We start from the raw sequence: 27,531 nt of genomic DNA, 5'->3' as shown, positions 1-27,531 counted from the left end.
CAGACCTCAGAAACTCGTTAAAAATCACCCCTTTGGGCAATTTCGTTAAAACTTCATTTAAAAAAATCACTCCTTTGCCCAATTACTTTGAAATTTGGATGGTAGCTTCCACCCATTGGATACTACCATCCACCCCATTCTTTTGCCCCCAGAACCCCCTTTTTTGCCCCAAATCCATTCAGATTTGGATTGATTCAGATCCAAATTGAATCTGGGGTGGTTTGGTGGAGGAGGGCAGATTTATTGGATCCAAAATAAATCAAGGGTAATTCAATTCGGGTACAAATTGAATTGGAAAAATTGATTCGTAGACACCCCTACTGCTAAGAATCCAGATAACTCTTATTCTATTCACATGGTGGAAAAAAGAAGGGAGCAGGGTCATGAAAACCAGTGACACGCTTTCAGATCTCCAGAGGGAGCACCCGGGGGGTGTGGCAGAGTGTTCCAGTTCTTTTTGCTGACAGAATGTGTTGCTCTTCTCACTAAATTTGGGTTCCCCTGTTAGGAGGAAACATCCTGGCAAAATTCTAAGTAACCTGTATCCCAGGATGTAAGGGGAGGCATGGTTAACTACTACTATGATTTGCTTCATATGCATTTATATTAGAATATATATTATTTGAGGAAAATAATAATTTTCAGTGGGTGCTGCTAAGATCCATGGTCAACATGAGCTTCTCAATGATGCCTAAAAACATTTTGTCCTCTCCTTTCAAGCATAGCAAAAGAGTATTAAGAAATGGCTCATGTGACTCTCATTCCACGTTATGGGAAAAGTGAATATTTTGCAGTTCAGAAATGTGGCAGGGTTAGATTCCTGCTGTAGTGCCTTGCTCTGTTTATTTTTTTAGAACACACAGAGAGCTCCACAAAAAATAACTTACATTAAAAGATCTCCCTGTGCTGGATGGGGTTACACTCCCCCGGAAGGAGCAGGTACACAGCTTGGGGGTACTCCTGGATCCAGGCCTCACTCAGGTGGAGGCTGTGGCCAGGAGTGCTTTTTATCAGCTTAGGCTGATTCGACAGCTGCGTCCATTCCTAGGGGAGGATGACCTCAGAACAGTGGTGCACCAGCTGGTAACCTCCAGGCTTGACTACTGTAATGCGCTCTATGTGGGGCTGCCTTTGTTCATAGTTCGGAAACTTCAGTTAGTTCAAAATGTGGCAGCAAGGCTGATCTCCGGGACAACCTGGAGAGACCATATTATGCCTGTTTTGAAACAGCTGCACTGGCTGCCAATATGTTTCCGAGCAAAATACAAAGTGCTGGTTATTACCTTTAAAGCCCGAAATGGCTTAGGTCCAGGTTACCTTAGAGATCGCCTTCTTCAATCTGATCCCCACTGCATGCTAAGATCATCTGAGGAGGTCCGGCTCCAGTTGCCATCAGCTTGTCTGGTGGCGACCCAGAGGTGGGCCTTCTCTGTAGCCGCTCCTGGACTGTGGAATGCGCTCCCTGCAGACATCCGTAATTTGAATTCTTTATTGGAATTTAGGAGAGTCCTAAAGACCTACCTGTTTGGCTTGGCCTTCCAGTGCTCTTAAATTGTTTTAAAGGGTCTTTGATGTTTGTGAACCGCCCTGAGCTATTTTGTAAGGGCGGTCTAATAATCGAACAAACAAACAAACAAACAAACAAACAAACAAAAGCACACTGATATCACCCTACACAACAGTACTACTGTTTGAAAGATGCTTCTGGTTATTAGCTAGACCACAAACACTTTGAAAGTGTGGCTATTTTACACTATTGAATGCAGATGCATGTGGAAATCTGCAATTTAAAAAAAGTGTTTAATGCACCTCCCCATTTGACTGTCCATGATGTGTGCAGAGGTTCTGGTCCCTGAAATGTTGCTGGAAGTCATGACTTGTTTTCTGCTATGAAAGACAGTGAAAATGTTCTACTCTTTGAGGTTACCCTTCTAAAGGACTAAACCAATGCATATTAACCTGCTAGTCACATAAGTGTGAATATAGTCACAAAATACATCCTGACCCATCAAGGGAGATATGCATGTGCCTGCCCAATCATACACTCTAGTGAGATACTAGTCACAAAATAATACCCTGCAACACGATTACAGCTGGATTGCAGCCAATGTGTTTTGTGACATACAATCTGTACTTGCCTTTCAATGTATCACTACTGCACCTTCACTTTTTTCATGATTTTGGAACCAAGCCTGATGTAGTTCTGTCATCCAGTGCATCATAGATGTTAAATTGTTAACTTTATTATTATTATTATTTTTACATTTATATCCTGCTCTTCCTCCAAGGAGCCCAGAGCGCGTACTACATACTTGAGTTTCTCTTTCACAACACCACTGTGAAGTAGGTTAGACAGAGAGAAGTGACTGGCCCAGAGTCACCCAGCTAGTTTCATGGCAGAATGGGGATTTGAACTCGGGTCTCCCCGGTCCTAGTCCAGCACTCTAACCAATACACCACTCTGGCCCTCAACTTTAAATTGTTAAAGTTAACTATTTAGTTACCAGTTCTTTTCCTGGTCTGCATTTTTCTAATTGTGGGACTGTATCTCAGAACTTGTTCAAACTGTTTCATTTCCCCTCTCCTGAAACATTTGCTTAAAATGATAAAGAACTTGCGAGGTGATATATTTTTTAATTCAGTAGACATCTGGTCAGACTTAAACCATAGCAATAATGCAAATGTTTTCATACTGAATAAGGTGTATGGGCAAATGCATCAAATTTGAGTCAGACTTTGCTCTGAGATTTTAAATGTGCCATCTGAGTTTACATGCAAAGGCTGCCCTCTGTAGTAGAAATTTTAAAGCTATTTTCTCTGCAGAGAATTGTCCCTCCCCCCCATGTTAATGTGTTAGAAATGAAACCTTAATTACCACTATCTGCATAAAATCTACTGTCTTTGTAGATTAACTTTTACAATGGTATACATTAACATTTATTCTTTGGTCCGTGTTAAGTAGACAACATTAAATAAATAAGATTAGGAAGATACAGAGTATCTTCAGTGTAAAGCACCTACGTTTCTCCCCTGCTCTCATTAGCTGCATCCAAGTAGGTGATCCAAAACAAAACCAGTATTTATTATCTTGCTGAACAGCGTAATTCGAATGAAATCTAAACAGCGGCAGGAACAGGCAAGGATATTTCCTTGCCTGTTCCTGCCGCTGTTTAGATTAATTAATTAATTCCACAAGGGAAGAGGAGAACAATTCCACAATTAATTCCACAAAGGAAGAGGAGAACAGAAAGCGGGGGCGGGGGATCAACTGTGATTACGTTTATTCTCAGATGTTGTTGACTCCAACACCAGGGCTGTAACTTTTAGCCGTTTAATCAGACTGGTTAAATCAGACCGCCCTTCCTTCCTCCTCTCCTTGTGATTGGCCAGCTTGCTGCTCAGGCTCAGGCCAGCCCACCCGGAGCCTGACTGACAGGCTCCTCAGCAGGCAAATGCTGTCGTCGAGAATCAGTCAGCACTTCCTTCGCTGCGGAGCCTGTCAGTCAGGCGGGGGGAGGCAGCCCTGAACGCCTCATCGGCCAATCAGGAGGAGGAAGGGATGTTGCTTCTCCGTCCCTCCTCTTCTGACTTGTTGCGGAAGCTGAGGGCGAGTTCTTCGCTTGGGACTCAATGGCGCGGCAGTGAGTGAAGAGTCAAGCGCGAAACGTGAGCGATCCTCCAGAGGCATGGCGCGACACTTCTTCTGCTGGCCAGAAGTGGGATATGTCTCCCGCCTTGTTTCCTGGGGCCCGGGCGGTCCTTTACTGGGCATGGCTCCACTGGGCCCCCCGTGCCCAGTAATGGACCTGTGGATCCAGCCCTGGCAGGGCTTGTCTAGAAGCATCAACCATCCTGTGGGTTGGGAAACTCTACAAAACAGGGCGCGGAGGAGGGTCATCTTGCAGTGACTCAGAAGCAGGGCTGACCACCCATTATAGCGAGCTAAGTACCTACTTAGGGCGCAATTTGCGCGCCAAGCTCGCAGGGGCGGTGATAGTCTGGGTGGGTCACAGGGTGGCTGCCTTCCTCCTCTTCCACGTGGCCCCCTGCTCGCCTACCCATTCTCGCCTGAGTCCTGGCGGTAACAAGGGGCGGGCAGGAGAGGCGGGCAGGCGCTTGCTCGCCGCTGCCCACCCTCCTGCTTGCCACCTGTTGTGGCCAGGAGCGCCCCTTGGGTAGGTGATGGGGGCAGGCAGGCAAGTGGGCGACAGGGAGCCTGCCCTGTGGGATGTCGCTCCCTTGCTGTGGCTGATGGGGAACACCAGCCCGCTTGTCCTCACTGCCGCCTCCGCCCTCGCTTTTGTGTGTCGACTCGAGTGGCAGCGGCTGCAAAGTGGCGGGTAGAGGTGGTGGAAGCAAGGAGATGGGCAGGCACGTGCCTGCTGTGGCCAGGAGGGCGTCGGGGCGGACAGGGTGTGTGTAGGGGACGGGGGCAGGCGACAGGCCGGGGAGCGAACTGTGCCCGGGCAGGCCACCTCTTTGTGGCTGCTCAAGAGCTCTTGTTTAAGTTTCTATGAGGTCGTGATTCACCTCATCAGGTTATCTGGTGAACGTCGCGAACGAGATATGCTGAGCAGGAGAACTTCCACATAGCAATTAATTCCACAAGGGAAGAGGAGAATAGAAAGCCGGGGCGGGGGGGGAATCAACTGTGATTACGTTTATTCTCAGATGTTGTTGACTACAATACCTAGCATTGCCCAGCTGTAATGCCCTTTCACTGGGAATTATGGGAGTTGCAGTCAACGACGTCTCGGAATCCCTCTTACAGGGAACGCTGATCCCAGGGTGGTAGACTATAGGTGAAGCTGCCTTATGTTCAGCCAGAGTATTGGTTTGTCTAGGTTGGTATTGGTTGCACTGACTGGAGGCATCTCTCCAGGGTTGTGCCAATCGTGGCAACACAATGCGCATGCTCAAATCTAATTGTCGGCTCTGGCGCAAATTAATCTCTGTGGTTATATTTGGAAACAAGAGCGTGTTGATCTTCCCTGTCCAATTCATTCCATTTCTCTCTGCTCCCCCCACCCTGCTTTCCTGCAATCAGTTACTTGGATGTATATGCAGCAAGGTTGGGAGTGGTTTTGCTTTTCTCCTTTCCACCCAGTTACCTTGATAAGAAAGAGAGCCAGCGTGGTGTGGTGGTTAGAGTGCTGGACTTGGACCTGGGAGACCCGAGTTCAAAATCACCATTCAGCCATGATACTTGCTGGGTGACTCTGGGCCAGTCACTTCTCTCTCAGCCTAACCTACTTTCACAGGGTTGTTGTGAGGAGAAACTTAAGTACTTTAAGTACACTGCTCTGGGCTCCTTGGAGGAAGAGCGGGATATAAAATATAAAATAAATAAATAAATAAATATTCTTAGAGCTTTATCTGAGATGGAGTTTGCCAGGGGCTTAATTGTGAAACCAGTCTTCGAGTGCCTGCAAAGAAATTATAAAGAGGAGAATGGATTGGAGCATACACAGAGAGTACATGCCCTTTATCATCAGTAACCACAGCTATTTGGATCCATCTGAAATTAATTTTTGGATCAAAGGGTGTAAGTTCTGGGATTGCTCATTCTAGAGCACAAGCACGCCAGTTGGCTGCAGCAGCAAAATGCCAAAGATCCTCTTTTTTGGATGTGGCACTGATGTAGAGGAAATGCATTTTTGCTTCATACTTCCACATCCATAATTGCCTATAATAAAAGTTTCATATCGTCCCCATCTGGATGTTTCTTGCCAGTTGTCCTCCTCATGTTTTCCTCTGGATCTTGTATGTAAGAGATAACTCCATGATGTAATCTCACTCCCTTATTCTCCATATTGCCCCTTCTAAGCATGTTTGCTTGGAAATAATTCCCAATGAGTTCAGTGGGAATGTGTTCCCATTTAAGCATGGATAGGATTGCAGTGCTTTCATAAGATGTTCCTTTTTCCATTACTGATGGAAAATACAGTGTGGTGATCATTGTTTGCTGGTTTTCCCACTTTGTCTTTAATAAAATGACACTTAATATTATTTCATAATATTTAATTCATCTGAGTTGTAATGCAATGTGTCAATGTCATTGTAATCATATTATTGTGAATATTGTAATTGTGAATATGGCCACAATATCAGGCGCCTTGTGATCATCTTATATTTGTGCAGGGACTAGCACAATGTAATCTCAGGCTTCAGGAGGGCACTCAGTTTAGCTATATATAATATTTATTCCTTTCAATAAAAGCAACATACAATAATGAGTAATAATCTGTCACTTTATACTTAGCTATTATGTTCTCATACAATAACTACACATTTATTTTCCAGATTGGATTTTCCTTGCATCCTTGCTGCTGCCAGTTGAGAGCATTTAACCACAGAAACAGACATTAAGATGCCTATTTTCAAACACCCGGAGTATCCAGAAGCAACGTTGCTTCGCTTGGAAAGCATGGTGCCTTGTCGAGAATCTCAAGTATCCACCTTGTTGTCCATCTTTGGAGAGGTTGCATTTTTTTGTTATCTTAAAAATGATTGCAATTTCCCCCCTTTTTCTTTTTCTGTTTCTCTGAAGATACTTGGCCTTGTTTTTGGACTGAAGTAGAATTTTAAGACCATCTGTTTCTTATGGACTGGAAAGGAAGGTGGATTTTTAACTGCTCTCTTGCTCCTGACAGTGGTAAAATTGTTTAGGTGTTGGAGTTGGTGGAGTGATATGGGTTCAGACCTCCACTCAGCATGAAATTCTCTGGTAGACTGTAGAAAATATTCTGATCCTAGCCTGCCTAGCAGGATTGTTGTGAAGATAACGGGATAACTCCTTGTATGTCCCTCTTGTCTTTTTGGAGGAAATGCTTTTGTGATAGGTTTTTTAAGTTCCAGTTTTATATTGCTGCTTTTCTTCCTCCTTTGCTTACTACTGATAGGACTCTGAGGGAAAACATTAAAACAAGTCTGAGTCTTGTTAGTTCCCTTAATGGTTGCCATAAAAATCTCTGATCAGTGGCGGATGCTATAACAGTCTTCTGTACAAACATTGCAGAAGATTATAGAGTCATTTATTTTCTATAAATCTTTATTAATAGCAATGGGTTGATTGAGAGAGAATAATAATACATAATGTTTATTGAGTTTTCCCATAAGTGCTCTTTGACATATAGTATCCCAACTTCTTTGCTAAACTACTCTTGAGAACCCTGGTCCCTTAGATGTGTATGAAGAATTCCTTCATTTGAAAATTGGTAATGGTGGACAAGATTTTCTGAAAGACACGTTGCCTGCCATTACTGACGCAATGTGCCCAGGAGAGTGTTGGGTGTGTTCTAGAATGCACTTTCAATTCATGGTGGTGGAGGGAGGGAGCAATAAAGGTGAGACCCAACAGACCTGGCCAGCATGCCAGGTGAACTGTGTTGCTACAGCTTGCTCCAGAATCGTTTTCAATGTCCAAAAGTTCCATGAAAGGTTTCCCTTGGCAGGCAAATGGATATGTAAAGATTTCTCTGTATTAGACTGTTATGTAATTTCATGTAGTTTATTATGTCAGATAAACTGCAGATTGTTTTAAAATGAATAATGCTTACATAGCCATGTCATGTAGGCCAGTATTATCCCACATGTTTCAATGTGCATTGTGGCAACACTGGCTTCCCATGGGTTCATGGCTGAAGTGAGATTTGGCAGACTCTGGTGTACAGCTCATTTTCTTTAATCATCATGCAAAAGATCTTTTGAAACAAATGTTCAGTAGGCTGTATTAACCAATGAAATCAGAACTGCATTTGGTGGAAGCTAAGAGGGGAATACCTTACTGTTCCCCTTACTTGAGTTATGAAACAGACTGCTACATTAATTTAGGCTGTGGCATAGTTATCTTTATCTGCACACTTCTATAATTAAACATAATATCTATACAAGCCCTTGGGAGAATAACTGTTATTTGTTTCACAGTATGGAAATTGATGTCAGCAGTCAGCTGCTGCATTTAATTTTGCCAAATAGACTTCTGAAGCATGCAGTATTGATGTATTCAGCATGATTGATAGAACTGCAGATTGTTTTTAAATGAAAGCTTAAATTTTTCAGCAATAGGGGTGATTTTGATTCTTTTGGTTTTCAGGGTATGCTTTCTTTTAATCCCTGGAGAATGAATTGTTAAACCCTGCCTTCAGGAAATGTTGTAAGGTTTGTTGGTCTACTTAGGTGTTTAGCTTGAGGTTAGTAACCTGAAATAAGTGGATGTCATAGTTATTCGGAAGCTATTATGTCAGGAAACATTTGGCCAGCTTTGCTTTTATCATTATTTTTAAAAGTATCAGAATAATATACAGTACTAGTGTTTGGAGAGTTACTGTGTGGACATGTAAACAGGTAATGTTATATCTTCAGAATGAATTGATTCATTTTCCATTTTTGTTTTGCTTTAAGCCCATGCTGCTTTAAAGATTTTTTTGGGTGATTTCTTTCACTGTTGAGAATACTAGTCTTTCCTCAGTGGTGAAAGATATTCTTTAGGTTTGTTGAAAATAGCAGATATATTTTCCTAATGACTTTAAATTGGTTTAAACTTTACAGAGACTGAATGGATACTGCTGGAAAACATCTCAATAAATTATCTTTGCAAAGGTTGTAGTAGTCCACTTGTTGAGAAGTAAAATCTGCTAGTATCTGCGGGTATTGGGGCCAATTTACACAATAACTAGTGGAAAACCTGTACATGAGATGGTACAGCACTGCAGGCATCCCACCCCCTTTCCTTGCTGTGTGTGCAATGGGGGGCATATGCACATACATCTGTACATGCGGTTATCTAGATTTCCGTAATCCCCCATCCCTTAAATGGTAGGATTGCAGGAATTATGTGCAGACGTACAATGCCTTGTGTAGTGTATGTTGTTATGTGCTGCTCCTTCACGCATACAGTATTTCGAGACTGAAGATTGTGTTAGCAGTGAACCTGTGAACTCTAGTGGGTTTAGGATTGAGGTCAGCCTTTCCTCCTGAACAGCTTGTTACTCTGTGAGTCTGTTTAATATCAGTTTGTCATATTTGTTGCACTACATCATGCTTCACATGATCTAAGACTTTCTAGGTCTGAGATGATTCAGCACTGGGAAAGCAGCTTAGATCAGTTTCCAGGAATTAAAATGTTAGCTAACCCATTTAACCATTTGTTTAATTTGTAATTTTTATTTGAGTTTTCCATTTAGTCATAGTTAAATGACAAGATCTTGATTTAATAGTTAACAGTTTGCATAGACAACACTTTCTGTAAGTTGAAGATCTATTTCTTATCAAAGGCAAGTGTTATTGCTAGCAAAGGAAGGAGAAACATGTAAATTAGTGGTAGTCCACTGTGTGCCACCTCCATCTTCCTTCAAATAATTGTTCAGATCTCCCACTTCTGGGAAGCCCTTGCTTAAGCCCCAGTTATCTACTTAACTGCAACCAAGTTTTAAGTATATGTAATAGGGATGTGCATGAATCTATTTTTTTCAATTCGATTTGTGCCCAAATCTAATAACCCCTGATTTGTTCTGTGTCCAAAACTGGCCCCTGAAATTTGATTTGATTTGGATTCGGATTCAGATCTATTCTGACCACTTATAAAGGTCCTATGGGCACCAAATACAGGTGGTAGATAGGTCTCCATGGGTGCCACCTACCACCCAGATTTCAAGGCAGTGGGGCCCTTGGTTGATTTGTAATGATTTTGTGTGTGTGTGTGTGTGTGTTTACTGATTTTGTATATTTCCGCCATAGGAAATAATGGGAATTTGAAGTCACCCTATCCTAAATCTAACATGGATCTCCGGCTTTAATTTTTTATTTTTTTTTTAAAGCTAAGCTCTAGCCCTTGTAGAAGTAGAGTTATAGAGCAAAATGTGTGGTCACTATTTTTCATGTTTGGATACTTTGGTGTTAATAACCTTTCCTCATAACAAATCCCTATGAGGATTCATTGCATGCCATAATTTCTTCTGTTCATTTTGACTGTCATTGGACAGTGCCAACTGTCAGGTGCCGTGTGTCAACTACACCCCCCCCCACACACACTCACACACTGGGGTACTCAGTTTATTTTTTTAAAGAAATTTTTGAAGTGTTTAAATTCTTTGGTGTCTTCATTACATACCTTCATTTCTTCTGCTCATTTTGACCTCTGCTTTGCGGGTGGGGAATTAGTGGTACCCCATGTGCCAACTACCCCACAAGCCACTGGGTACCCATTTTGTATTTTAGGAATTTTTGAGGTGTTTAGATTCTTTGGTGTGTAATGAATCCTCATAGGGATTCCTTATGAGGAAAGGTTATTAGACACCGAAGAATCTAAACACTTGAAAAAATTCCTAGAACATAAACTGAGTAGTGCCCCACTGCCTTGTAGGTGGGAGTGGGGTGTAGTGGGCACATGGCAGTTGACAGTTGTCACTGTCCAAAGACAGTCAAAATGAATAGAAGAAATGAAGGTGTATAATGAATCTGAAAAAGGGATTCATTGAGGAAAAGTTATTATACACCAAAGAAGCCAAACACTTGAAAAAATTCCTAGAACATAAACTGAGTAGTGCCCCACTGCCTTGTAGGTGGGAGTGGGGTGTAGTGGGCACATGGCAGTTGACAGTTGTCACTGTCCAAAGACAGTCAAAATGAATAGAAGAAATGAAGGTGTATAATGAATCTGAAAAAGGGATTCATTGAGGAAAAGTTATTATACACCAAAGAAGCCAAACACTTGAAAAATAGTGACAACACATTTTGCTCCATAACTCCACTTCTACAAGGGCTAGAGCTTAGGGGTTTTTCTTGTTTTAAATGAAAGCTGGGAATCGGGGGAAAATAATAGGAGGAATCTGAATCTTGAAGCGAATCGAATCTGGCGCGAATCTAGCCAGTGGACCACGGGGTGATTTGTTCTGTGTCCAAATTGCCCGAATCAGCTAGATTCGGGTACAGATCGATTTGTACATCCCTAATATGAAACAGTATTTTCTCACATTCATCCCTTGAATTTCTCAGGCAGATGCTTACAGTCTCACATTTGGCTGCAGGGATCACAGTCCTTCCCCCACAGACAAACTTCATGCTTTACAGCCTTTGGGGCAAGGACCTACTTTTTTTTTGCTGATGCAGCAGAGTGCAATGTATATTGATGATGGTGTTGAATAACTAATTCAATAATATCTTCCTCTCCTACTCTACTTGCACCCATCTCACCTTGGGGCAAGGTGATACCACTAGGACCCAACAGTGGTGATGTGCTTAAAAATGTTCAGTATACCCCATCTTAAAGGTTTTTTGCTGCAAGGTTTTAGATTTTGCTACCCAAACAGTCCAAGTGTGCCCAATCCCAACCAAGTAGCTTCTTTGGAGTTTCAGCCTGGCTTCAGGCTTTTGAACAGTATCCACAAGTATTTGATGGATTGTAAAATCAAAGGGATAGGCTGCCCTAGTGGATCTTAATTGCTGCATCTTTAGTGAGCCCCTTCATTCTTTAGCTTTTCATCTAGCAGAAAATTTGATGAGTCAAACTTCTGTACATCTTCTGACAAAAAAGGCTGGGGTGTTTTATTAAAAAACAAAGACTAAAGATATATCTATCTATCTATTTTGTTTAGCGTCAGCATTTTAGCTTCCCATCTCTTTTCATCTATGGACACACATCCAGTGGGAAGACTTATGTGATGCAGACTCTTCTGAAAACTTTAGAGGTAAGAAGAATAGTGGATTCCTACCATATATTGGAAAACACTTTGAAGTGTTGACAACTAAAAAAGAACAACAACCTTCAGAACAGTCAGTATTGTTCATCTTTGATGTTTCGTCAAGAAGGGTTAGCAGTCAGTATGAGGACTCACCCTGTAGGGACATCTTCAAATATTTTGGCTGATGCGACAAAAGAGCAGAGTTCCATTGCCCCCATCGTCAGCAAGTGGTTGTTACTGCATCTTCTCATACTATGGAAGTAGGTTCATCTATTTCATGAATTTGTGGTCCCATGCTGGATGGTAGAATACTTCCAGAACGGAGAGGTGGGCTTCTGAAAAAGGGAATTATGAGATGGGGCTGGCAATACTATGAGAAAGGGTGAGGTAGATAATTTGCTTCGAATGTCAGTTTATAGCTGATTGTTCAGTTCCCACAATCAACATTGAGAGCTGTATTGTTCAGTTCCCACAATCAACATTGAGAGCTGTAGTGATAGGTCACACTGTGGTCATTTTAGCTGATTGTTCAGTTCCCACAATCAACATTGAGAGCTGTAGTGATAGGTCACACTGTGGTCATTTTAATTTTTATGCCCAGGATTTGATTCACTCACCTGGCCAGGCCGGTCCCTATGCAGTCTCTGTTTTGGGGCCTCGAATATTATGTGAAAAATATTTTGCTGCTGCTGATTTCCCCCTGGCTCCCTTGGACCTTGCTCACAGTTAAAGGAGGTGGGGGTGCCATATTTTGTTGTACCTTTTTGGATCTGGATCGTGATTCATTGAGCTCCATTGGTAATGGGTTCTGAGCCTGTGTGGAATGCTCTCGGCATGGAGTATCACAGCACCTGCAGTACCACAGCTAAAAAAATAAATCAAGATTTATGGCAAAGATCTTCACTTTGGCTGCTTTGTCATCATACCCATTGAAGTACAAGACTTACTCCAGACCAAGGTCAGGTTATAAACAACAGGATAGAAGAGACTACAGAAGGCCCTATCAACCATACAACAAACGCCCATATCAGAACAAAAATAAGGGCAATCAAGGCCAACGTGCTAAGCAAGCAGATGCCCCAAACAGCATATTTGAGGATTGGACCAGCCCATCACCCAAGTGAATGGCTCTGAACTTCAACCAAACCCAAGCGGACACCAATAAAATCTCTATGGCACTGCAGATAGTTGCCAATACCATCTCAATGGCACCAATGACATCAACATCTATTGCCAGATCCATCAAACTGGCAAGCCATGCCCCTGCATGGCAACACATAACATCAGATTGTTGGGTCCTCCAGATAGTATCTGCAGGTTATGTCTTAGAGTCAAGAATAGACCAAACTTCAGTGGTGTTCGCTTCACAAGAGCAACACCAGTTCTGCAGGAAGGGGTAAGGGAGGTGTTAGCGAAGAGGACCATAGTCCTGGTGCTCTGGGCACAGAGGTGGGAAGTATTTTTCTCCCGCTACATCAAAATCCCCTAACAGGGAGGAGTAATATGACCAATAATGGACTTGAGGCATCTGAACAAGTTCATCTGTGTGGGGAAGTATGATATGACAGCATTGTAGGATATATTACCGCTCCTATATCAAGAACGGTGGCTGGCAACCCTCAACCTAAAAGATGCTTACTTTCACATAGTAATTCAGGAAACAGACATGAAATTCTTGAGTTTTACCATGGGCAACTCCATATATCAGTACAAGGTACTGGCCTTTGGCCTGAGCACAGCGCCACACGCCTTTACAAAGTGCATGGCAGTGATAGTGGCACACCTAAGGACCTGCGGAATGGCTATCTTCCCCATATCTGGACGACTGGCTTCTAGCTCCAGGGACAAAGGAGAGTTACTTTCTCAAATATCGTATCTGTGAGCTGGGCATAGAAGTGAACTGGAAAAAGTCCCACCTAGATCTGGTGAAATCCATAGCCTATATAGGAGCAATTCTAGACACTCAAGTTGGCAGGGCATACTTACCTCAGGAAATATTCCAGACCATCAGGAGCTAGTTCCAAGTACGCAGTGTGCACAACAGATTCAACGCCTCCTCGGCCTGACAGCTGCCTGCAAAATAACAGTCCATTATACATGATTGAAAGTGAGGCAACTATGGTTCCTCACTCTTTTGCCCAAATTTGGACAGCCCTCTGCTAAGGTTAACCATTCCACCCAAATCATCCAATCCTTGCGATCATGGACATTACCAGAGAACCTTCTACAGGGTGTCCCATTCCATACAACAGGTTGAGGAGGGCACTGCAACAGTAACAAGGTCCAGGGGCAATAGACCTACCACAAGAAGCAGCATCATATCAACTTCTTGGAGCTCCTAGCAGTTTTTCTGTCAATGAAAGCCTTTTTGCCAATGCTAAGAGACCAAACAGTGCAAGTCCAGCTAGACAACACCACTGCAATTATCTCAACAGGCAGGGAGGAACTGTCTCAAGGTCCCTTTTTGCCTTGAGCATCCAGCTCTGGCATTGGTGCATTTGCAATCACGTCTACTCTCAAGCAGTACATATAAAAGGGACAGATAATGTAATAGCCTACAGCCTAAGTCTCACCTTTGCATGCTCGGAACAGCATGAGTGGGAGATAGACAGCAAATATTTACAACTAATATTCAGAGCCTGGAGTTGGCTACAAATAGATGTATTTGCAACCTCGCAGAACACCAAATGCAGGAGCAGAGCAGGACACGATCCATGGTCTCTGGGAGATGCATTCCAGTTGGTCTGGACCAAGGATCTATTGTACATGTACTCCCCACTTCCACTCAGTTGGGTGGTGGCGCGACTTCTACTTCATTGAGTAACTTGCATTCTGGTGACACCATGGTGGTCACAACAGTCTTAGTTTCCACTGGTACTCAGACTGTCCTGACACATATGGCTCCCACATTACCCGGATCTTCTGTCACGAAAGAGAGGTCAAGTACTGCACCCCGACATAGCCACACTAAGGTTAACAGTGTGATGGATAGGCTTCTAAACAAGAGAATACTAAATCAAAGAAAACCACCCACTCATAAAAACTATGCAGGGAAAATTGAAGAGGTTTAGATGCTATGCTGCTTCTAAAGTTACCCCTGCTAACTTGGCAAAGAGGCACCTTTTAACGTGGTGATTCTCTTTATTTAGCAGGGGGAGAGTAACTGGCTCGATCCACCCCCAGCACAGTACTTCCAGTGATTGTTGCTGCTGTCTGTCTTATGTTTCTTTTTAGATTGTGAGCCCTTTGGGGACAGGGATCCATCTTATTTATTTATTATTTCTCTGTGTAAACCGCCCTGAGCCATTTTTGGAAGGGCGGTATAGAAATAGCATAAATAAATAAAATAAAGGTTTCAGCGCATTGACAGAATCAGTCAGGCAGCTACTTCTCTACTTGACAACTCTAAAATCGGAAGGCCTGTCTAACGTATCCATCAGAGTACAGCCAGTGGCGCTTTCAGCAAAGCATCTGGGGTGAGATGGAAAAACAGTCTTTTCCCACTCTAAAGTTTCCTTATTTGATTGATTGATAGATAAATAAATAAATAAATAAGGCTTCACTAACTTATATAATAAGTTAATAATAATAATTATTATTATATCCACCAATCAGACAACCAATAGAACAGTGGAGTATCTCCTTCATTTTCTCTTCTGTGACTGAGTTTCCGGCCATAGCAAAATTAAAATTAGTCATCCTAAAGACTGCCTTCCTGGTAGCAATCTCCATGGCCCACGGGGTTAGTGAAATGACGGCTCTACAAATGGACAAGCTGTTCACGTGATTTTATCCAGAGAAGGTCCTGCTGCGAACTGACCATACCTTCCTTCCTAAGATAGTGTCTGATTTCCACATAAATCAGTACATTGTATTTCCAACTTTCTTCAGAAACCCTTCTATTCCTCTAGAGAGAGCACTTCACTCTCCAGACAACAGAAAGGCACTACTCTTATATCTAGCAAAAACAAAGTCTATTCGTAAGACAAAGAAATTATTCATTACTTACAAGGGTCAAGAAAAAGGCCACTGCATGTCTAGACAGCATTAATCCCATTGGCTAGTCAAGCTTATTCTGCTAACCTACAAGTTTCAAAAAACAGAGCCCCCAAAATCCATTAGGGTGCATTCCACCAGGGCCTATGCAACCCCAGCGGCCCATTTATCTGGCATATCCTTCAAATATAGCTATAAAGCAGCAACCTGTTTTGGTGTCCCTAGGTGCTACCCATAGGGAATAATAGGCCATTTCAAATTCCCATTATTTCCTATGGCAGAACCAGAAACAACATTGCACACACAGGTTTAAAAAATTTACACACGTTTTTTAAAAAGGGATTCTCCCAGTCCCAGCAGAAAACAGGACAGAGCACAAAGGCAGACCACAATCCACAGCATGCTATGATGACAGACACATGGAACTATTCTCACACTAACGTCAAAATACAAGACAATGATTTCTCCACAACAGTACCTTCTTGCAGACTGAACCTCAAGGAAGGGCAGGCAAGGTAATCAAGTTCTTCTGCTTTTGTCCATCAACAAAAGCAAGCATATCGAATTGTGTGCGTGTGTGCAAGCAGAGATTGGAAAAAGAAAGCCACATACTTGATGAGAAGTCTGCACCAGTGCAGGGCATGGGTGGCACTTCCTGAACTCCTGGCAAGGCACCAAGGCACCCCTGTTTGAACCACAGGGTGGGAAACCTGCCAGGGACACCATGCTGCTGGACTGGAAAGAGGTGCTAATTCTGCTGCTGGGCATGGACTGTGTGCTAGAAGTAGGCGCTCCAGCACTACTTCCAGCAGAAGTAGGCGCTCCTGGTTCTGACCCCATCTTCCCCCCTCTGCCTGGCTAATCTCTTGAACCAGTAGGGCCCTCCACCTGTGTAGATAGCAAGGGGTGACGGCATTGCCCTTCATGGTTGGGTCACCGAGGCAAGCCAAAACAAGCTCTGCCGATTGACCCAACCTCATGCTGAGCTGATCCACAACTCCGTTCCTCAACTAACCTGCAAGGGCATGTGCCTCCCCAGTGGTCAGAGTGGTTTGGAGTTCACCCATCACATTCTCTAGTAGCTTTCCCAGACAGCAGGCTTTACTGCAGGTTTACTGAGAGGCTTTGCTGTGAGTTCAAAGTTGCCCCCCCAAAACAATGCAAGAAGTAGATTTTTTTAAACCCTGGATATAAATCAGGCTACACTCTAACACACAATTTAAAAAAACAACCCAAATTGTGTGTGAAGTGCTCTCCAATAGCTCACAGGGACTTCGGGGTAGATTTCATCAATATTTGAATGCACCCCCTTCATTCTGGAGTAGATGTGAACTAAAAGCTGGTGTGAAAAACTTCCAGAAGAGCAGCAGGCAAAGGCTGGCTCAGAGCTGCTGCCTTGGCACACAAGCTGCTAGTAGCAAGGAGGAACGGCTCGAGTGCCAAGACCAGTTTGGAAATGAGCTTCCAGTCCGCAGTGGACAGGTCACACACTCCCAAGCTACAGTTCCTAGCCAGAGTGTGGGTGGCTGCCTCTTGCAGGTGCTGGAGCAAGAGAAAGGTGGAGTTCCACTGTGTCTCAACATCCCTAGGGATGATGTGTCCAGTTAGGCTGAGCTCACGCTGCCTCTCCCGGAGCATCCTCCTACCCTTCTTGTTGCAGAGGAAATAGGCTGCTGTCTTGCAGCACTTCTCCACAAGATCTGCGGCGGCGGCAGCAGTCCCTGCAGGGGGGAGCCCCCTAATTCCCTTGCCCTTGCCTCCATGATGCCTAGTGCATCCATCACAACCAGGTGCAGAGTGTGTGCTATACAGTGTATGGACACAAACTGCAACTAGTGTGCCACCCTCAGCACATTGGCACCATTGACCATGAAGCCCGTGAGGAGGTTTGGCTGACTGGAGAGCCATTCCTCCACCTGGTGCCCAGTAACCACTGACAGCTCATCTGCTGTGTGGCTTGTGTCCAGTGTCTCCACATGCAGCAGAGCCCACCTGGGCTCTGCTGTCTGGGATGTACTGGCCACACCAACAGCAGTTGTCCCCTCTCCTGCCCCTACCAGTGCACAGTGAGGGACAGGAAAGTAGCCTGCACTCCACTACAGCTGGTCCACACATCTGTAGGGAAGTGCAACCTGGTGTCAGGCCCTGCTGATTCTGGGAGCCCTGACATAAACTCTCCGCACTTCCTGGTACAGGGAGGGCACCACCTGTCTACTGAAGGTGGTGTGTGACGGGATGTGGTACTTGGCGGGGAGAGCAGCTGGAGCAGCCGGCATAAGCTGGAGTTCTCCACCATCTGAAAGGGCTGGTTGTCCAGAGCCATCATCTCTCCAATGACCCAGGGTATGAGATGTGCCTCTTGGCGACTAGACTGCTTGCCCACCGGATGCACACTGCTGTGTGACAAGCAGTGTGCCTTGCAACTGCTAGTTGAGGGCATAGCAGGCAGCCTAGTGTCGCTAGCAGGAATGAGGATGCCTGGATGATACAGTTCGATGTGTCTTCACATCAATGACATCCGCAGATGCTTGGTGTCGTTTTGCCTGCTGACCTGTGCCCTGCAGTGGACGCAGACAGCACATGTAGGCTCATTTTGGAAGCCTACACTTGGGTGCTGGTGGCACTACTGGGCCTGCTGGTTGGCCACCACCAGGACCCTCCCCACCCTCCATTGTCCATAGCTGCAAATGTCCAGGGGCCAACAGGAATGACTTCCTCCTGCTCCTCAGTCTCAGACTGGGCGAGGGTTTCACTGAGAAGGGGGAATCATTGGGGAGGAGTGGGGATTTGGTTGGGCTAGCAGCTGTCACAACCTCATATGTTCCCTCCAAGGGAAGAACTTCTCTGACTAGGCTTCCCCTGACTACTTCTACCTCAGCTGCCATAGGTGATTGTGCTGCAGGAGCAGGCATCACCTGAAACGTGAACTTGTGTGCAATGATCTCTAGTGGGGCTTGGCCTCTTTCACTGCCCTTGTGCCAAACCAGCATCAATCCTCCCACTGACAACAACCCTGCTTCTAGCCCTGCCCGGCATCCTCCTGGACATCCCTTCCCACAAACTAGGCCCTATTTTTAAAAAGATAAATACCAAAGTACCAACAAAAGCACAAAAAACCCAAAGACTGAACCTAAAACTACACTGAGCAAAAACCAACCAAAACCGCTACTCAACCTAAAACGAAATTTTAAACCAATTAATAAGACTTAGAAAACAGCAGCACTGAAAAAACAATTAATAGAACTCCAAACCTAACACAGAAAAACAAGAGCACAAACCCTCCCAAACTCTAAACCTAAAAGAACCAAACTAAAAGAACCAAACTACAAAAATAATCAGGAAAAAAAACCAAAATGGGTGGGACATGACAACGAAGCAGGCAATCCACAAGAAGGGCCATAATTTTTTTAAAAGGCAGGCAGTATCCAACAGGGTAGGGTACTCCAAAGAAAACAGCAGGTAATTTAGAAGTCAGGTCTGCAGCAGCTGTGCCCGAGCTCTTCCCCGGATTCATGCACATCCCTACAACCAAGTTATTTACATATTTGACAAGGTAATTATGAAACCCAAACAATGAATGTTCAGTTACAGAATACATATGTTTAACTTATGATCACAATTAGACAGCTGAACATATTTGCCATTTAGCAGTAATAAAAAGGCAAATTTAGTGAGAACTTGTAGCCAAGCAGCAAAACTGTTGTCTCCCTTGTAGGTTTCTTTGTTGCAATGAGTTATTGAGGATCCATGGTTTTAAGATAAGAAATGTGAATGAAAACAAATCCCTGGTTTTTAGCTCTGTTGGTAGTGCAATGCAAATTCTTATAATAGCACAATAACAAGCAAGCCTGAATTCATTTCCTTTCCTTTTAGTTACCTCATGTGTTTGTGAATTGCATTGAATGCTTCACTTCAAGACTGCTTTTGGAAGATATTTTGAGACAGCTGCAACACCTTTCCTCGAAGAAAGAAGATCCTCCTCCTCCTCCTCTATCCTGTGATACGTTCAATGATTTCATACGTTTACTTAAACAAGCAACAATGTCACCTGATCTAAACAATCAAACTTTATATGTTGTAAGTATGTCTGTCTGAGTTACTAGTAATTTTAATATGAACTGGTAATGAGTGGAATTCTAAGCTGGTTTTAAAATCATGAGGTGATTTTAATTTGTGAATTTCAGAAGATGAATTTTTTATTTTAATGTATCTTCACGTAGTGAGAAGTGGCATTAACAACGTTAGGAAAAAATTAGTTTGCGGACATCAACTATTACTCAGTGGGGGTGCAGTGAAACCATGTGTTTACCATGCAATGTTAATGAGGTAAACTAATGTACTGATTTTGCCCTGTCAAACATTAATGTGACAATAATGTCCAAGTATTATATATTAGTTCTGCATTTTGCTTTCTGAAATGTGTCACATTTTCTGCTGAATGTACCCATGTTTAGATCATCTACTGAGAGTCGCCTTGGAAGAGTGGGAAGAGACTATCATGTGGATGAATGATTCACACAAAAATAGCATAAATATGATGTATGGGTAGTGGTGTCCTTACGAGAATGTTGATCTGTGCCTTGTCTGACATCCAGTATGCTGAAAAGTGTGTCAGGTTCCACTAGCTGAGACTTCGTGACCATATAGATATCCCTAGATGTTCAGGAGTATGAGATGACGTCTCAAATTTATTTATTTATTTAATACATCTTGTATTTCCTAAACCACCAGCTCAGAGTGGTTTAGTGACAGGAAGACGGGGAAAAAGGAAATCCAAAAACAACGATGTACAGTAGAGATCATTTTATTGATGTGATGTGATCGAGCCAAGGACAGCCATTTAAAAAACCTATTGATTTCAGTAGACAACTGGAGAAAATATTTGTATTTATTAAAATAAATTGGGGGAAAGTTCTCACTTGGAGAACAACCAGCCACTTTAACATATTGTCATCTCCTGTTCAAGAATTTTCTTTGCATTGTGAAGACTAAAAACTTAAAAGTCAGTTGATTATAATTCCAAAAAGAAGACTTTTATAGGTCACCTGAAACTCCTGTTCACCATGTAACTAAATGTGGGGCCCACTGTTGCTTTAATACCATGGTTTTCAAACACTCTACTTTTCTCTGCCAAGGTACCAAGGTACTTTTTTTACATTGCAGTGGATGTCAGGTCATCTTCAAAGGCTTGCATTCATTCAGGGCACTAATCAGGCCTTTTAGGCCTCTCTCTTTTCCTATGTGAACTAAGAATTCAACCTAGAAAACACCTCAAACTTTCCTGCAACTGCATATTGTATTGGAGAAGTGTTGGCGGTGGCAGTGATGACCAAGCTATTTTTCAGAGAAGCTTGTTCACTATTAAAGTGTGCTGTAGAGTCAGTGTTGACTCCTGGTAACCACAAAGCCCTGTGGTTGTCTTTGGTAGAATACAGGAGGGGTTTACCATTGCCATCTCCTGTGCAGTATGAGATGTTGCCTTTCAGCATTTTCCTATATTGCTGCTGCCCAATATAGGTACCAGTGGGGATTTGAACCGCTAACCTCTGCCTTGATAATCAAGTCATTTCCCCACTGCACCATTAGGTGGCTGTTCACCATTACTGATCCTTTTTACTGTGGAAACCCAGATAAACTTCTACGGATTCCCAGGGTTCTCCAGAACATGTTTTCAAAATAATTTATTAATATATTTCTAATTATTATTTTGATGCTAACTATATAAGGTGGTTAATGGTAAATATCAATGTATACTTTAGCCAGTGATGAGGTGGGGATGGGTGGGTAATTAGTATTATCTTATTTGCTAATAGCTATTGGGTTGTTGGAGAGAATTGTAGTACTGAGCAATTAAAGGAGGGCAGCTAAGAATAGAGAATATAAATGGGAAGAATTAGATAGGCTAGCATGAGGCTTGTGGTTTGGGGGAGGGGAACTGGCTCCTTTGAATAAATTGCTGTTAATTTAATGAATCTTACGGTCCAGGGGCAAGATTTAAAACTGGTTTCTTTGCTGTAAAAGCTGTAAGCGTGCTTGAATAAATAATGTAGTGTGTAGGGATAATGAGAGCAATGAAAAATTAATTGGGCAACATAATTCTTCATAGTCTAAAAAGTAGATAGGAGGAGGAAGGAAACCCTGCTGAAAGATCATTGTAATGCTTTATATGGAAAATAGCTAATGTGAGAACACCAGTTAATGGATATGCAGTGGGGATAGATTAAATTCCTTTAGAAAGAGAGTTCTCATTCTAAACCTCTGAGTAAAAGTGAAAATTTGATGCTAATTTTGAGCGACTTGTTATCATTCTCTCTTTTGGTGATCCCTTCAGTGAGCTGCAAACACATTGTCTACCCTAGAGTCTAATGATGAAGTGTTGAAATATCTTGAAACACATTCAAGTCTCTATTAAAGCCTGGTTACTATAACAATGTATTAAGTACAGTACCAAGTTTGTGAATTATACCACAGGCTTATCATTATATTTTATAATTTTAAGGCTGCAGTCCAGTACATGCTTAAATGGGCAGGAGTTCCAAAGATGTCTTAGGGATTTACTTCTGATTAAACATATTTACACAAGTACTCCCAAGAAGAATTACCATAGTAACTAAGAACTTAATTATGGACTGGTTCTGACAATACAGTCCTCAGCACACCAAGAGCTTGACCATTGGGGCATCCTCTATAGACATCCCAGTGCCCTTCTGGCACGTCCCTTTATCATGTTGGGAAAAGCTATTAATCCAAATGTCCCTATACATGTGCTCCAGATGCATTTGGGTGAACAACCCCCTGCCACATGGTAAATGAAGGTAGTGGGAGGTCTGCACTCTTGGCATGTCCCTTTCATAATAGCTTGTGCCAGAGATTGTATTGATCGAACCAGTCCAACGTGATCTGTGCAGAAAAATATAAATAAATAAATACATTTGAAGGTTCCCTGTTCCAAAAGGGCTCACAGTCTAAAAATAAACAAGCTAACCAGCAAAAGCTGCTGGAGGTGTGCCTGTGCAGGACCTTCGTGGTAGAATGCTGCTGCTTGTCGTGGCAACCGAGCCCCACCTCCACACCCACAGCGTGCTATTTAAAGGCACTCGGTCTGTCACTCCTTATCGGATAAAGTTCTTCAATACTCTCTTCGTGAGTTCATCTATTAAATTTTTTTTTTAAGGACTGTTATTTCGGTTTTTGACTTGGATTTGACATTAGGAACGGACCTGGACAACGCTTTTTGATTATCATTATGGCTGAGGAAAAATGGAGCTTTAAGAGGTTCGAGGTCTGTAATGGTAAGTTTCCCTCTAAGGACCGCCTCATCTGCCTTGGTGAGGAGCACAAAGTTTCCACTTGCAAAATATGTCTTTTGCAAGGAAGGGAGACCTTGAAGATCGGTTCCATCAAAGTCCTACCATCCTCTTACTTCTTCTTTGGCACAAATTCGTCCTGTGAACATCGTAGCAAGTGGAGATGCTCCTGCTTTGCCAAGCAGGCCTATTGCGCAAGCTTCTGTAGCAATTCAGACCCCTACTTCACCACCTGTGCCTCTGGTGTTGACAGCAACACAGACAACCTCACTGCCACTGAAACCTCCATGCTTGGCTGTGGGACTCTCTCTATCCTTCTGACGCCTGTAAAACTCTCTCTATCCTTCTGACACCTGTAAAATCTGCTATTGAGACTCAAACACATATTCCACACTCCTCAGCTGGATCACTATCGGATCAGCATGGTTCATCCGACTGCGATTCAGACCCAGAAGATCTGAATAATTTGACAGATCTACCTACTGATGTTCCTCCTTCTACCTATGTCTCCCCTAACAAAGAAATGAAAGCCTACCATAAACAAGTTAGAGTAATGGCAGAGGCTCTGGGTTTAGACCTAAAATCTGACCTAGCCACCATAGACGATCCTGTCTACAACTTATTTATTTATTTATTTATTTAAATTGCCCAAAACTTGCGTCTCTGGGTGGTTTACAATTTGATGGTGAAGTCTCAATTATCTCAACCTGTAGCTCTGCCTGTTCTCCCAGTTATTTCCACGGCAGCAAAGTGTGCTTGGGAGGTCATCCATACATCAACCCCAACCTCCAAATGCTTAAGAGTGTTTGTATCGCATCCAAGCAAAAGACAATACCTACCTGCTAAAGCATCCTGCTCCTAACTCCCTGCTCATTGACTACACCACCTTGACGAAATCCGGGTGGCATCATACCACTTCTGCAGACAAAGAGGGGAGAAAGTTGGATGTTTTAGGGAGAAAAATCTACTCCACATCATGTCTGTTGGTTAAGATCGTGAATTATTTGGCCTGCATAGCTAAGTATAATCATGGCCTGTGGGAAGCCCTTCAAGGCAACTTAGACACCCTATCACCAGAAGAATTTATTTTCTTTAAAGCAACCAACATTGGAGAAATTGGCTGCGCTTACTCGGCAACAACTGAGCATGATAAAACATCTAGCCGAATCAGAGTTTCGTTCTATGGCGGCAGCAGCAGCTTCGCTACGGAGACAAGCATGGCTTCACTCCACTACTCTTCAGAGCTATATGAAATAAAAAATTGAGGGCTTACCTTTTTGATGGTAAGGGCCTCTTCAGTAAGACAACTGACTCCACTATGGAGCAATTAAAGAAGTCGAAGTTTACTGCAAAGACTTCTACCACCACAATTTCAACTTCTTCCTACGCATCAAAGTATCGCTCTTACCCCAGACAGAGGCCCGCGTTCAGACAACAGGAATGCTGTGATTTCAAAAAATATCATCACCCTTATCATAAAAGTTCCTATCAAGGCAAAGGCAAAATCGTTCAATATCAGCATACAAAAGAGGTGGAGCCTCAAAAGCATCTTTGAGGAACAGAACCACCCACCGTCACCTCCACACTCCTCACCATTCCCGCCACCTATGGCAGTAACACCTTGACTGGCAAGCAACAACACCAGCTTTGCAATCCCATCCCTTCCCTTCCGCCAGCATGCAAATACATCAGATTGGCACACCATGTCCCTGCATGGCACCACATAACATCAGACTGCTGGGTCCTGAAAATCATATCCTTGGGATACACCATATAGTTCAGAATGACCCCAAACTTTTCAGGGATGAAGTTCACTCAATTGTCCCAGTCATTGCAAGAGGAAGTGAAGGAGTTGTTAGGGAAGGGTGCAATCACCCCTGTGTGGTGGGCACACAGGCGGGAGGGTTACTATTCTCGTTATTTCCAAATCCTAAAGAGGGATGGCGGGATCCGCCCCATCATGGATCTACACCACCTGAACAACTGTTTCTGTGTACGGAAATTTCACATGATAGCTTTGCAAGAGATCCTAAAGCTTCTTTATCAAGAGAATTGGCTTGCAATGCTGGATCTGAAAGACGCATATTTTCATATTGACATAAGAGATCATCACAGAAAGTATCTGAGATTTACTGTAGGAGAACAAGTGTACCAGTACAAAGTCTTTCCCTTTGGACTTTCCACCGCCCCAAGAGTATTTACCAAATGCATGGCTGTGGTGGTGGCCCATCTGAGGATGCAGTGTATAGCAATCTACCCGTAGTTGGACGATTGGCTTCTGACATTCAAAGAGCAAGGAGAGTTATGTTCTCAGACATCTTCTTATGTTTTAAAATCTCCTCCAAGACTTGGGGATTCAAGTCAATCGGAAAAAGTCCCACCTAGAACCTGTATGCATCATCAGCAACATTGGAGCAATTTTGAACATGGAAACCAGGAAAGTGTACTTACCCAAAGAACGATATGAGTGTATCAGAGATCTGATCCATGTATTCAAACGTCATTTGTCTCAGCCGGCTCAACTCATTCAGCAACTCTTGGGCCTCATGGTGTCCTGCAATACAGTAATGCGATATACACAGCTGAAGATGTGCATATTGCAACTTTGGTTTCTGTCAGTTTTCCACCCAAATGTGGACAGTCAACACAGCCTTCTGCAAATTCCAGATCAGATACTTCGCTCCCTTACCTGGTGGTCGAGCTGTCAAAATCTTTTAGAAGGTGTTTCTTTGCAGGCTCTGACTCCGTCAATCTGGTTGACAACAGACACATCTCTGTTGGGTTGGGGTACCCACTGCGAGAACCATCAAATCCAAGGCAAGTGGAACTCACAATAAACTGTTTCATATCAGCTTTTGGAACTACTGGCTGTCTTCCAAGCGATGAAAGCCTTCCTACCACTTCTGCAAGGCAAAGTCGTATAAGTGCAGTTAGACAATACCACTGCCCTAGCTTACATCAGCCGGCAGGGGGGAAACAGTCTCATGGACTCTGTGTGCCCTCAGCCTACAGCTGTGACACTGGTGCATCAGACATCAGGTTTACCCAATAGCCATCTACATAAAATGCCGGGACGGCGTCCTAGCAGATTATCTGAGTCGTACGTTTGTGCAACAGCAGCACCATAAGTGGAAGATCAAGATGGAATATATTGCCCCACTCTTCAACAACTGGATATGTGTCACACCCTCAATCTCAGATGGTGAGGAGGAAGAGGAAGCTGACAGCCTTTCAGCTGATGCGGGGGTGCCTGAGGGGCAGAGTCCGGCTGTCAGTTCCCAAGAGACAGCTGAGGAAGGTCTGGCTGATGTTTCAGAGCAGGCACAGCAGTCTGAGGCAGCAGAGACAGAGACGGACAGACTAGAAGATGAACTGTGCAGACAACCCCCACTGACTCCACAGCAAAGGCGTGTTACAAGGCGAAGAGCACAGCTGGAAACTATCAGGAGGAGTAAACGCCTCTTGCAGAGGGCTGATAAGCCTTGAATCCCTGCCAGCTGAGAGTTATCAGCTTGGACTATAAAGCACATCAACAGCTTTCTCTTAGCCACTAGAAGACAACATTTGTCAACCCTCGTGTCGACAGCTTTCAGCCCAAGCCTGATATAGAGAACTATTCCAAGCCATGTTTCGTTTCTGCAGCCCAGTTTGTATTGTGGACTATCTTCCTGGACTCCCCTTCCGGGTGGTCAGATTGCTGACAATATGTCTCACCATAGACCTGTTTGCAACTTCAGAATGCACTCATTTTTGCTCAAGGGCAGGTCATGACCCACAATCACTGAGAAACGTATTCCAGATAGACAGACCCAGGAGATCCTGTACATGTTCCCACCACATCCATTGATCAATCATGTGGTGGAGTGTCTTCTGACTTCTCCAGCACAATGCATCTTAATGACTCCATGGTGGCCAAGACAACCATGGTTTCCACAGGTACTCAAACTATTGAGAAACCAGTACCGAAGATTGCCTCAAGAGCTAGATCTCCTGACTTGAGACAATGGTCATGTCCTACATCCAAACATACTCACACTCCATCTGATGGCATGGCAAATCGGCTTCTGAATAAGATCTTGCTCAACCAAAGGAGGCCTCCCACCAGACATAACTACTTTGGCAAATGGCTACGTTTTAAGGCTTATGCCAGAGTGCATGGACGTATTCCTCTACTTGACTACTTTAAAATTGCAAGGTTTGGCTAATGTGTCCCTAAAAGTACATTTCGCAGCACTCTCTTCCAAACATCTGGGCTGTGATGGCAAGACTCCTCCCCCACCCCTGGATAGTAGAGCTTTCCTGAAGGGTCTCATGAATGTATACCCACCTATTCGTATTCCTGTGGAACCATGGAGCATATCCTTAGTTATCTCAGCATTGACCCAGAGCCCTTTTGAGCCAGCGGTACTACTTCCATCAAACTAGTAATTTTAAAAATGGCCTTCCTACTTGCTATAACTACAGCAAAGTATGTTAGTGAACTTACAGCTTTGAGGATTAAATCACCGTACACCAGGATCTAGCCAGTACTAATGTGTATGGAGTCC

At 43.5% G+C, this 27,531-nt stretch overlaps 1 protein-coding gene across 7 annotated transcripts in view; it reads left to right on the top strand.

The window, feature by feature from the left end:
• Positions 1-3,485: 3,485 nt before the first annotated feature.
• Positions 3,486-27,531, top strand: part of ORC5 (origin recognition complex subunit 5) — a 145,757-nt gene continuing 121,711 nt past the window's right edge. The window contains exons 1-4 of one of the 7 annotated variants that reach the window (XM_053257298.1): positions 3,486-3,666; positions 6,304-6,481; positions 11,595-11,687; positions 19,551-19,754. In XM_053257298.1, the coding sequence (XP_053113273.1) occupies positions 6,371-6,481; positions 11,595-11,687; positions 19,551-19,754 (408 nt within the window). In that variant the 5' untranslated portion in view covers positions 3,486-3,666; positions 6,304-6,370. Of the gene's footprint in view, positions 3,717-6,303; positions 6,482-8,095; positions 8,193-11,594; positions 11,688-19,550; positions 19,755-27,531 lie in introns of those variants that run through there. The other 6 variants (XM_053257295.1, XM_053257297.1, XM_053257296.1 and 3 more) reach the window with 6 other exon arrangements.

The sequence above is a fragment of the Hemicordylus capensis genome, chromosome 5 (genome assembly GCF_027244095.1).
Source record: "Hemicordylus capensis ecotype Gifberg chromosome 5, rHemCap1.1.pri, whole genome shotgun sequence".
Lineage (NCBI taxonomy): Eukaryota > Metazoa > Chordata > Lepidosauria > Squamata > Cordylidae > Hemicordylus > Hemicordylus capensis.
The sequence above is the reverse complement of the archived record's forward strand: the minus strand, read 5'-3'. Positions and strand labels throughout refer to the sequence as shown.